Genomic DNA, 13,253 nt, shown 5'->3' with positions numbered 1-13,253 from the left:
TTCAGTGTGTTTGTGAGTAGTTAGGCATTTATAATAAAGGTACAATAAACTATTGCCATTCCCAGTATATTCTCAAGAGAGAAACCCTCTCCCACCCTCCCTCCCTACACCTGTGTTTACAGTACAAATTAAGACCTTTCTTGATATTAATCCAGAGGGATTTTCAAGAGACAGTTGTGCATTTTGACTTTAAAACTATAAACTGTCCTTGTGCAGTTGTAGATTTATAACATGATGCTTTATTAGGTTTTTTCCCCAATTCTTGTTATGGAGAAGCAGAAAGAATACTGAGGCAGACTAATAAATGTTATGCAGACATATTGAGGAATCTTAGGGAACCTACAGCTGAACTTCTCAACTTAAGTTCTAGTTACAGGTAGGTAGCCGTGTTGGTCTGAGTCGAAACAAAAAAAAAATTCCTTCAGTAGCACCTTAAAGACCAACTAAGTTTTTATTTTGATATGAGCTTTAAGGTGCTACTGAAGGAATTTTTTTAATTTTTTTCTCAGCTTAAGATACCGTGCCAACACGGTCAATGTAAGTGCTTAGACAAGAATTGTGTTAAACAAATACATACCTAATTAAAACCTATTTTGCTTCATTTAGGTAGTGGTACTGATGAAGAGCTGCACATAAATACCTCTGCAACCTGTGTGCAGGAGCACCAATGCATCTTTTACCTTGTGATTAGCAGAAAACAACTCCTTCCTCAGCTTCTCTTTTGTATCGTTTGATGCTTTCTGAGACTCCTTCAGATTTTCATATTCCCTGGAGAGGGCCCAAATTAGTCCATCTGTTGAACATGCTTTCAAGCAAACAGCTCTTAGATAAAGCCAGTAACCCAATTTAGACTGAAGATTTTTCATTTCACAGCTTAAGTGCTTGCAGAAGTTTCTGTTATATATACAAGAACTTCCAGGGAGGAGACAGCACTGATCAAGCCAACACTGACTTGAACAGTGTTAAAACACTGATACACTACAGCGTAGGCGAGAAAACATGCTTTCAGGGGAACAGCACTACTTGGTTTGGGCCGGCACAAGCAGCAGAATGGCAGAAGAGTATATTCCATGTCAAAATGCACAGGGTATTTAAACAATCTTGAGTTGTGTGCAGTATTTTACATTCTCAGTAATGAAATGAGATGCAACAATTTGATTTTGATTTTTAAGTTCAAGGTTCTAAAAGCAATTTAATACTATTATAAAACAGTGCTGAAGTTACTGATTACAGTGCAGGTACACTTCATGCTGGTAGCTCATTATTAAAAGTTGTGATTACCCATTTGCTATCTGACATTGCCTGCACAAGCTGTGAATTATAAATGGTATAAATAGAAAGGCCTCTAGTGCACACAGTGGGGACTGGCGACTACAGCATACTTAATGTCACAGCCGTGTAAAGCACTCTGCTCAGCACCAGGGAGATATTCAGGGGCCATGCTGCCTTACTCAGAATCATGACAATAATTCATCCCCTCCGTTCTCATCAAACAATCACCTCCTAGGCACTCTGGCAAAGCTCTGAAGGTGGTTTCCATAGCAATGGATGTGTCACTAACGCAACAATAGCATACTTGCAGTGTTGAAATCTTCCATCTATGCCACCTCAATTATATTCACCAAGGCTTAGCATTGCAACTAGCGTTCGGCCAGAGAACCTATTGTGGTTAACTTCTCCACCAATTCCTTTAGGGGGTACCACACAAACCCAATCCAAGTCAATAAGCTACTGCATTTAATACACCTACTTTTTCAGTGAGATACAATAGACAGCAAGCTGTTCCACTGCAGCCTGACCTGTTCCCATTTCGCGGATCATCTTTTCCACCTCGGGATGTTGACTTTGCAGCAGTGTCTCAATCCTGGTACGAAGGAAGGTAGATTACAGGTGGGTGGTTGTTTTTTGTTCAGTGGCAGTTTGTCCATGTTATACAAAACACAGAAACAGTTAATCCTGGAATAGACACGTCTGGTATTTCACACTAGCAATGATTTCCCCCAACATAGCTGGATTCATATGCACACTAGTGTACTTCAGTTGAATGTGAATTATACTGCTGCATTCCCCCCCTCCCAAAATGATCTTACTGTATTTTATGTAAACCACTTGATTTCATGTATTAGATTGTATGTAATTATTATATATAACAAAATCAGGAGTGTTAAATTTCCTCTAGCAAACATACTCAGAAACCTGGCCATTTGTAAGAAAGTTGAGCATCAATTATTATTATTATTATCGGACAAGCACATGATAAAGGGGCAACGCTCATGTTGAAAACACTTACCATATTTACTTGAATGTAATGGGCCACTGAATCTAATTTTCGTGATGAAATTTGGCAAAGAAAGGTACACATTACATTCCTTCTTCCATCTGATCCCTCTTCCCTTCTCTTTGGTTAGCTGGTGCAAGGCAGAGCAGAACCTTTGACCCTCAAGGGTGTCCAGAGTGGAAAGGAGAGGCAGATACAGGTGGAAGGAAGGAAAAAGAGGAAGGAAAGGAAAAAAGAAGGAGAGCAGCTGTGATCTGGGCTGGAGAGTGAGAAGGAGTAAGAGGGAGAGATGAAGGAGTTGAGAAGGAGGAACAGAGCAGAGTAGTGCAGTGAGTAAGGACTGCCATGGGTTCAGGGAGCAGAAGACCAGGAAACAGGGTGGCCAAGATGCCACACACGCAGGTTGCCAGCTCCTCCTTACTGCTGCTGCTTACTTCACTCCCCCCCCCCCCGGCCACCTCAAGCCAAAAAAAGGGAGAGTATCCCCTGACAAATCACTGTAAATCTTTTGCCCTCTCCAGAAAGTTTGAATTCAAGAGGAAGGCTGGGTCACGGGAGACCTAAGACACTGCATGCTAGTGTGCCCTGCAAATCCTAAGTACTGTATTTTCTTGAATGTAATGTGCCCTCGAATCTAATGCACACCCTAATTTTTGCAACATATTTGGGAAAACAGGTGTGCATTATAGGAGTAAATACAATAAGTGTTTCTACTGCAAAGTTACAGACTCAGAGTTGGAAGAGGCCTCAAAGGTCATCTGGTCCAATTATGTCTTCTAGAAATGTGAGGTTGCTCAGCAGTCTACTAACAGAACCAGAAGATGTATGTATAGAGCCAAAGCTTGTTTTCTTACCCCTCCAATGTTTTCAGTCTGTTTCTCAGCCTTCGGGCCTCCTCTTTTGCACTCTTCGCATCATCTTGCTGTTGCTCCAGATACTTCATTTGTTTCTGAGAAAAGAAGCACCATCTTTGTGCAAGAGGAATCCCCATGGAAGCAAAATTTGGACTTAACATCAAGCCATTTCCAATGCCTCTTGCTACTTCAATAGCCCACAGTCTACATTTCAGGTGTCTGACATATCCATGCATCATAACTTATCAAATAATAATATTTACAGATTCAGGTCATTGCTTACAAATGAGAAAAGTACTTAATTCCAGGAAAAACCATTCCCCCTTAAATACTTCTTGTTTCCACTCTTGCAATGCATTTTTTAAAAAGTGCCACATGAATGCTTCATGGCAACTTGTTCATGATCTGTAGATAACTATCATGCATGTGGTCTAATTTAAGTGCAACATAGTAGAAACAAACTTGTGCCATATCATGATTTCTCTTTTGTGAGCAGGAAAATATCTCAAAAATTCCTTCCTTTCATTTTACTCTGCTCTCATGAGACCACCACTGAAAGTTTATCCCACTAACATATTGTAACAGTTTCTATACTTATATTAAAATGCACAGCTTCCTTGAATATAGAGTGACCTGCACAGGATCAATGCAGTGTGTGTTTAGGGAGCTTCCTCAGCAGATTTAAAGAAAAGAAACCTCCTTCAATACACTTGTGATTTCTAGGCTTTGATTGGGTTGGTCAGCTTGGCACAAACTTCAAAGGATCCTGCCTACTTTCCCTCTGAACTGAAAACTAGGGAAGAAGCAATGCTGTTTGATCATACTTCAGAGAAAAGACTGGTCAAAGACTAGAATATCTACAAGATGATATTAAACTTTACTCCATACAGAAGGTGAAATATTCTAGATGTATTTGCCAACATACTACGTCACTACCTCATGTACTTACAGAAATGAATGCCTAAAATGCTGGCTGGCTGATGAGAGCTCACTCAGTCTTTGATAATCCTCAGTTTTTACAACTCTTTCCAATTTTAGCATTTTAACCCCTCAGCAGCATCTAGCTGGTAATGCTCTTGCATTTAATGGCCAGAACAGGAAGGGCACAGTGGATTTAGCTTCTGCTGTTGCTAGAGAGGCTCTCTCCAGCACAGCCAAGAAAGAAAAGAAAAGCTTGCCCGTTTGGCACTTGTCCCACATTGATAGCATGCTTGGAGACAACTTCAGTTGCAATTCTGTTTTTCAAAATTGGGAAGGAATTCTAAGCTGTAGATAGAAAATGCATACAAAGTTTGAAAGCTGTCTCCAAATCTGAGGTGAGGTGTGGTTGCCTCAGATTACATAATTAATAGACTTAGCCCCAGTGTCTTAGAGCAGCTGCAGACTCTTCATGATTAGAAAAAGCACCGAATAAAGTACACTTCACTGAAACATCAAATGTCCTGGGCGAAGTCAGAAAATGGAAAAGCAATGAAAAGATAGCATGAATGATTTGTGTATCTCAGCTTCTCTCTGATCATGTCATGTTAAAAGTGCAGCCTAAAATGCGACATCTGTTGAGCACCAAGAGAAACAACCCCTTTCCGCTTGCCAGTTCATAAAACTCCATTCATATCAACAGAGATCTAAAAGGCAGAAACAAGTCGTTATAACCCATCTAACTCACATCATTTCCAGAAAGGCATCTTGACATGGAAGTTCTCACTTAAATGTCTTCCATTATCACACAGCCAAATTGTGTTTTCAGCTTAGCCCCTTTTCTCAAGGCATAGTATTTGAGAAAATATTAGTCTATTTTCTCAGGGCATAATATTTGACCCATGGACCTATCACTCATGTGGACATCATATCAGGAATTATGGTAAAAATCAATTTACTTGGGCATTATTTTTGGCTGGGATGGAAGAGGATGTGACTAGTATTCTAAAACCAAATTAACATTTGTCTTCAGCAGATGCCAAGGTCGTATTCCTTAAAAAAATATGAAAATTTTCAGCCTAAAATTCCGTTAAAATCAGCCTAGTCTATAGAACAAGAATAAAAAACCAAGATATAAAAAAGAAAAAGAAAAGAGAGAGAATAACTATAAGGTTATTTATCACATCTATATCATATCATTTATCCACACACACAGAGGCGGATCCTCCCAGATCTTACTTGGTCATATTCCTAAGCAATGCAGGAGGAGATACATATTCTCAAAACAGACTAAACTCACTACAGCTGCTTTTACATGCTAATGCAGGACACTGGTGACGTACATACTTCCCATTCCAACCCCTTGATAAGCACAATTGTGACATTTTTATAGGGACAGTTTAGCACAGGGTAGGGAAATGCAGTTGGCTGAAGGCCAGTTTCTGATCCCCTACCACCTCTAGGTCAGTTTGACTTCAGGCTATGAAACACTTTGATGCCCTCACAATGGGCTCTTTGCAAGAGGCCTGTAAGGAGTACAGTGCTGTGCTTTGAAGTCCCAATGATTTGTTGACTGTTGGCACTTCAGAAGCACTGCATGTGGGGCTTCTTATTTATATTGTTTCTGAAGCACCATAAATCCCCTGATTGTTGGGACTTGTGCCCAGAGTTTCAGAAGTCCTTTATGGCCCAGCTGTCTAGTTACTTGATCACACCTAACATCATACATGACATCAGGTGATTGGGCCAAGCCAGCCTCACCTGCCAAACAGCCTGTTTTCCCACCCCTGAGCGAACACCAAACCAGCAAAACCAGGAAAGTGTTACATCCTGCATTTTGGCTTTTTTAAAATAAAGGCAAAGGGAAGCAAATGCCAAAACCTTAGATTTAGAATCATCTGGTACTCCACGATGGAAGTCTCACCTGCCTGGTTCATCTTTTGTCTCCACTGCTAAGTCTAAAATGACTTTTTACCTTAGGATGGTAAGTAGTGATGTATGGAAGTGAGAGCTGGACCATAAAGAAGGCTGATCGCCGAAGAATTGATGCTTTTGAATTATGGTGCTGGAGGAGACTCTTGAGAGTCCCATGGACTGCAAGAAGATCAAACCTATCCATTCTTAAGGAAATCAGCCCTGAGTGCTCACTGGAAGGACAGATCGTGAAGCTGAGGCTCCAATACTTTGGCCACCTCATGAGAAGAGAAGAATCCTTGGAAAAGACCTTGATGTTGGGAAAGATGGAGGGCACTAGGAGAAGGGGACGACAGAGGACGAGATGGTTGGACAGTGTTCTCGAAGCTATGAACATGAGTTTGACCAAACTGCGGGAGGCAGTGCAAGACAGGAGTGCCTGGCGTGCTATGGTCCATGGGGTCACGAAGAGTCGGACACGACTAAACGACTAAACAACAACAACAACAACCACCTTAGGATGCTGGATGTTGTACATTAAAACTTTCAAGTCATACCATGAGATGTATTTAAGATACAGTACAATCATAACGTATGTGGCGGCTCATTTTCAAGGGTTCAATGTATACATGGAAGCATATATACTCAAACTGCCTCCATGCAAGCCAGTGCACTGAGCACGCCTCCCCCCCCCCAACCAAGGCAGAGAGCTTAAAAGCTCTTTCTGCATTGGGAAAACCCCCACCTTACTTGGATTTAAGTCCCACAATTCCAGTCAGCCCACCTTCAACTGTGTATGGTTGAAATCACGCAGGTTAAATGATTTTACAGTACGATGGCATCTTACATGCAAACACACAATCTCATACTTCTTCTTTACCTTCAGATATATGGTAGCCAGAAGAGAATCTGATCATATTACAGACCCAGACCATTTTGAACATACCTTGAGAGTAGCACACAACATTGTCATCTGAGTCACAGATTTCTGGAGTGATTCAATGGAGGCATTACGCAAATCCAGGGTCTCCCTTAGTGAATTCACAATTGTTTGGATATCCCGTTTCTCCTTCTCTGAAACAAAAAAACACTATTACAGTGCTTCAAAAAATCTCCCCAAGTTTTGTAGATCTCTGGACTTGGGGCAGGAACATGACTTGAAAAACAAGCAAAGCAAGGGGAACTTTCAAAGGCATAAAACGGGTGGCTAACCTGTTAGGGCTCCAACTATTATCAGCTCCAGCCAGCGTGGCCAATGATCATGAATGACAGGAGCTGTAGTCCAGCAACTTCTGGAGGGATTCAATTAGCCACCCTTGGTCTAGAAATTGCTTGGAACTATTGGATGGCCATTACTGAATCTGTTCTGCAAAAACCATGTGCCACTTCAAATAATCCTCATTACAAGCTCTACTAAGCTTTAAGGTTTATTTAGAACAAGAATAACAGTGTGCTCTCTTCAGAACCTGTTCAGTTGGCAATGCCAATATGGTAGCCATCAACTCCCACCCTCCCAAGCATCAAAACAAGCTCCAGTACAATTAAGTACTGTGCAGGGTGTCAGCATTATTCATAAACATAACATTTACAAAATCATGAAATTTTGGTGTCTGATTTTGAAAGACTCTGTATTCTGTTTTTGGTGTGAACCCTTGTGTGCTGGGTACATGCTTAAGTAAGATTTCAGCTATTTCTGTGAATAGTGAGACAACGCTGATACACAGAACAATTATGTTACTGTATTGTTACGTTCCTATTCGAACTCATTCACTTTCACCACACTTTGCACCCTGAGCAAAAAATTTAAATGTACTTTGTTTGATTCCTGGAACAAAACACATTGTCCCAGTTTGTGCATCTGCAAAAGTTATAGGACCATCAAGACTTCATAAAAGACATATTTATATTAGCGATATGACAGGCCTGCAAAACTGATTACCCCCCCCCCCAAGAACACCTAAAGTGTGTCAAAGCTTCAATGTGTTTGTTAACCAAGCAAGGTACAGTGCTACAAGCCACTCTCATGTTCAATACAGCAGTTGCTCCTGTCTCAATATGCAGGCTTTGAGGGAAGTTGAAACAAAATTAAAAAATTCATTCCAGTAGCACCTTAGAGACCAATTAAGTTTGTCATTGGTATGAGATTTCGTGTGCATGCACACTTCTTCAGATAGTTGTTCATCTCAGGGAGAGATGTAGCTTATTTTTGGCTCCTTAATTTGTAAATGTAGAGGAAGGCAAACAGTCCAATGGCGTAAGACAGCTCGTTGGAAACAGAAGAACCCTCCATGGTTGCTCAATTGAAATCTCTTCATTTTACTGCATTCTCGTGTTTTGGAATTTTTGTCATTCATATTGAGTGACATTTTCCCTTCACTGCCTATGACTCACAGCTGCCTACAGACAATGCTTTAAAAGCCATCAACAAAGTCTCCAAGGCTTTCACTTAACTGCCTCCATTAAGCATTTCTAAAATTAAAGTTATAATGCTCTTTAAAGCAATGGGGAAATGGAATCACATGAGCAACCAGACACATGGACCGTCATTCAGACAGCTGACAAAATCCGATCCCCTCTTCAGTTTCCTACTTCTATTTGGTTTCTCAATTATATGCAACACCTCTGCAATTTTTCACTACAAAACCACTGACATTAGGCAGGTACAAGTTTCGTAACAAGGAGGCATTTACCTTAAGTTTATCTGAATAGTCTCACGGAAGTTTTTCACCAAGCTCAGCTGTGTCATGCAAAATCCCTGTGGCTGAGCAGAGTCTTTAAACTCTGGTCAACAAGTGACCCAAAGCATTTCATGTATATATGTGTTTGGAGTGGGGCGAGTGGAAAGTATCTTAACTCTTCAGTTTTAAACACATCATGCAAATCGTGTTAATATTTATTTTTTAAAGGTAAAGGACCTTTAAAAAGGGGCGTAGCCAGGGTCAAAACTAGGGGGGGGGGCAAACCATGGTCATTCAGGGGCGGGGCCACAAAGTGGGAACATGGGCGGGGCTACAGGGCCAGCTGGCCTGACGACACCGTGGCGGCGGCGGCCACCTTGTGCTTCTGGGGCTGGCAACGGCGGCGGCTACCCTGCTTGGCTGGAGAGGACGGGAGGGTCGGGCAGGCGAGAGGGGGTGACAGGGTGGACGAGGGCGAGGCAAGGCACGGCCGCAGTCACGACGGCTCTGAGGCGTTGCTGCATATCAGCATAATATTTCAACCATGTTGTGGGTTCAAGCCCCACCTTAGGAAAAAATTCCTGCATTGCAGAGGGTTGGACTAGATGACCCTTGTGGTCCCTTCCGACTACAATTCTATGATTCTATTGATATATTGCCATAGCATATGCATCATTCTGCTTTCTTGAATTGTCCTACTCCTAGGCATAGCAGCCCACTCCTAGAGGCCTAGGTGCCTCTCCCCCCCCCCAATTACTAGTAAATACCGTATTTGAAAGAGTCATCCCCCCAATGTTGATGGGCTTTCTATGTGGGGCTTATCTGCCCCCCCCATATTTTATTAAGAATGGAAGAGGGAGGGAAGGAAGGAAGAAATAGAGAGAGGGATAACTCATATTTGTGGGTGCCTCTGGGTGATGCTGTGATGCTGAAACTCTGCAGCAAGAGGACGGGAGGGTCGGGCAGGGGAGAGGGGGTGGCATGGCGGCGAGGGCGAGGCAAGACAGGGCCGCAGTCACAACGGCTCCGAGGCGTTGCTGCATATCAGCATAATATTTCAACCATGTTGTGGGTTCAAGCCCCACATTGGGGAAAAATTCCTGCATTGCAGGGGGTTGGACTAGATGACCCTTGTGGTCCCTTCCGACTACAATTCCATGATTCTATTGATATATTACCATAGCATATGCATCATTCTGCTTTCTTGAATTGTCCTAGGCATAGCAGCCAACTCCTAGAGGCCTAGGTGCCTCCCCCCCCCAATTACTGGTAAATACTGTATTTTAAAGAGTCATTCCCCCTCCATGTTGATGGGCTTTCTATGTGGGGCTTATCTGCCCCCCCCCAGTATTTTATTAAGGATGGAAGAGGGAGGAAAGGAAGGAAGAAACAGAGAGAGGGATAACTCACATTTGTGGGTGCCTCTGGGTGACGCTGTGATGCTAGAACTCTGCAGCAAGAGGAAGATACCGGTACACCTGTACAGGAGCCTTGTAAGCAGCTTTCTCTCTGCTTGATTTACAGCAGGCACGTCCAACAGGTAGATTGTGATCTACCAGTAGATCACTGGATGTCTGTGGTAGATCACTGCTAGATCACTGGCACCCCTAAAAAAAGCTCACCCAAACTTTTCCTCCTCCCTAAAAAAAGCTGAACTATGTTGAAGACCTAAACAAAAATGGGCCTCCCTCCCTCCTAAAAGAAGCTCAACAAGTTTGACCTAAACCCCCCAAAACAGGGCTTCCCTTCCTTAAAAAAACTCAACAGCTTTGACCTGAACCCCCCAAAAGGGGGTAGATCACTCCCAGTTTTTAACTCTGTGAGTAGATCAGTCTCTTGGGAGGTGGCCACCCCTGATTTACAGTATACAGATGCAGGAGGAGGGGCAGACTGGAACACCACTGCTTTTTATAAACATCACTGTGTCTATCAAAGCTACAGCCCCCCCTTCTTATTCACTTCCTTTTAGCCTTGCAGGGCCACCTTAGTCAAATTGAATCCTCTGCACCCTCATTAAATCACCAATAGAACTGTTAATGCGATCCCTGAATGCTCATTAACAACTCCCACTGAAGAACAATAGGGTGAATAGGGTGAACCTTGCCTGAAGGGATATTCTGCTCCATTGTCTTAACTGCTTAAGTACCGGTAGCCACTTTGCTTTATTTATTTGATGTGTTTTTGTTACAGCTGTGTTCCCCCCCCCCGCCCCCAGCAAGTGGAGAGCTGCTCTTGCTAAAGCAAAGCCCTTTCCACTTCAGTTTTTGGAGGGGGAAAGTGCTGGTTATGGTCTGTAAAATACAATAATTTTTTGCTTCTAGGGGGGGCAGCTGCCCCCTCCTGCCCCCCCCCTACACCCATGCCTGACATTTAAGTCCAGTCATGAACGACTCTGGGGTTCCGGTGCTCATCTCGCTTTACTGGCCGAGGGAGCCGACGTTTGTCCGCAGACAGTTTTTCTGGGTCACGTGGCCAGCATGACTAAGTCGCTCCTGGTGAAACCAGAGCAGCGCACAGAAACGCCGTTTACCTTCCCGCTGGAGTGGTACCTATTTATCTACTTGCACTTTGATGTGCTTTCGAGCTGCTAGGTTGGCAGGAGCTGGGACCGAGCAACGGGAGCTCACCCCATCGCGGGGATTCGAACCGGCGACCTTCCGATCGGCAAGCCCTAGGGCTCAGTGGTTTAGACCACAGCACCACCCACGTCCCAGTAAAGTCTTCAGTAAAGTTAATACTGTACTTTACTGAAGTCTTTACCCTCTTCTATTTTTCAACTCACTCACCTTTCATGGCTAACTGGGCTTTCATCCTATCCAGTTCATTCTGAAAGATAACACATAAAAAACCAAATTAGGTGGTAGCACAACATACAAGCCCTCATCAGAGCTTTAAAAGGTGTGTCAGAGTGATCTTAGGATATCTACCCAAACACTATTCACACTCACACGGACCAAGTTATACAGAAAGTAGTCACAACTGTCAAAGCTTTATTAATAACCTATATCCTAGGATTATTTTAGAAGTGGGCGGCGGGGCTGGAGCTCAGAACTGAAAAAAACATTAAGAGCGATTGTCTTACCACTTGCCACCCTATTTCTCACACTGTCATTTTGCTTTTGTCAAACAGCTTTAGAAATCTCAAATGGGAAAAACAACAACGTAGAAGTATTTCAACACTATTTTAACTTAACAAGGCAGCCAAACACAGATCCTGCCACAGAGAATTTGAGTCCCAAATATTTTTAACTAATATTTGTAATCAATGGATAATTAACTGGAGGGCAATAGTGTTACAAAACTAGTGTTTGGATAGGGTCCAAAAAGCAATTTATGAATGCATCTGGATAGAGGCACAATGAGTCAAACCAAAGCCTTGTTTAACACTCATTCAAATGAGCTTGGATATTGAGAGCGACACAGAACAGCAGCTGGATGAAAGGGCAGCAATGAACTGGCTGGCACCAAGTAGGAAGAGGAGGTGCCAAATAAACACCCAAAGGATCTTTGTAACAGCTGGCAGTATTTAATACTGAAAAAAGAAAATACATGGCATATAGCCAGAATTTACAGTACTTAATGATGCCAACAAGGATCTAGTTCATTCTCATATTTCTACTTTAAAAAGGAAAAGGAAAAGCAGATATATCAGTTGGGGGGTGGAATCTGATGAGAGTCTGTGTGCAAACCCTAGAAAGCATAAAGGCTGACTTAGGCCCGCAGGACATAGCAGACAAAAGCTGGGCATTGAGTGAAATGTAGTATGACAGCACCCTCACCCCCCATCAAACACGGCATGTTACTGAAACTATTCATGCAAAGACATCACGTCTATATTAATTTAATAAAATAATTAATTAAATAAGGTCACCAAACTAACAGCATGCCATTCATGGGGCACTGCAGTATATTGTATTGATTTTTAGAATCTCATGGCAAATATGTTGTTGAAGCAAAATCATTAGGAAACTAAATAAAAAAATTGGAAGGCATTGATTCAATAGGAAACACAAACTGACAACATAATACGGGGTGAAATATTATTGTACACGCACAGCTTGTATGGGCAGTGAAGAAGCCAAAGTATCTCTCTTCCCTTACTTGATAGCAATACCAGCAATATGTACACTAAGGCTTCCTTTCTATTCCACTGAAGTAAAGAAGAGATGTGTTTTATAGGAATCTCAATAATGCAGCTCAGTAGACTGCCCAAAGATTGATAAGGGAAGCTTAGGGCAGAGATGAAGAGGGCTTATGCTTGCCCCCCATTTGTATGTACCTATATTAAAATGGGAGGAGAGGAAGGGCTGATCTTAAAATAAAACATGTGGGAGAAAGTGTTGCCAAGTATGACATGACAGAAGAAAGGGAATGAGGTCTCTGCCAAGTCAACTGGGATCCAGAAAGTGCAACGAAAGAGGCAGCCCAGGGTTCAGTTCAGCTATGTGGAATTATGAAGAAACCTGGCGCGAATGCTAAGTTTCGAAGCAGAAAATGGGAGCACAGTTATGCAGTGAAGGTAGAAGGAGCCTTTTATGGTGGTACCCCAGCCCATAACTAATTTAGAATGTGGATCATTTTTATTTCAGGGAAATTGGGCGATGAATGGGC

General features: G+C 42.5%; 1 protein-coding gene across 3 annotated transcripts in view; it reads right to left on the bottom strand.

Moving 5' to 3' along the window:
• The window catches only part of TRAIP (TRAF interacting protein), a 28,330-nt gene that overhangs the window by 7,578 nt on the left and 7,499 nt on the right, over positions 1 to 13,253 (bottom strand). For all 3 annotated transcript variants that reach the window (XM_035108056.2, XM_060271558.1, XM_035108057.2), the window contains exons 5-9: positions 11,429 to 11,468; positions 6,911 to 7,038; positions 3,133 to 3,227; positions 1,751 to 1,864; positions 681 to 768 (exon numbers count right to left, since the gene is read on the bottom strand). In XM_035108056.2, the coding sequence (XP_034963947.1) occupies positions 681 to 768; positions 1,751 to 1,864; positions 3,133 to 3,227; positions 6,911 to 7,038; positions 11,429 to 11,468 (465 nt within the window). The remainder of the gene's footprint in view (positions 1 to 680; positions 769 to 1,750; positions 1,865 to 3,132; positions 3,228 to 6,910; positions 7,039 to 11,428; positions 11,469 to 13,253) is intronic.

This window comes from Zootoca vivipara, chromosome 2, assembly GCF_963506605.1.
Source record: "Zootoca vivipara chromosome 2, rZooViv1.1, whole genome shotgun sequence".
NCBI lineage: Eukaryota > Metazoa > Chordata > Lepidosauria > Squamata > Lacertidae > Zootoca > Zootoca vivipara.
Note: the sequence above shows the minus strand (reverse complement) of the source record. Positions and strands in the feature narration are given on the sequence as shown.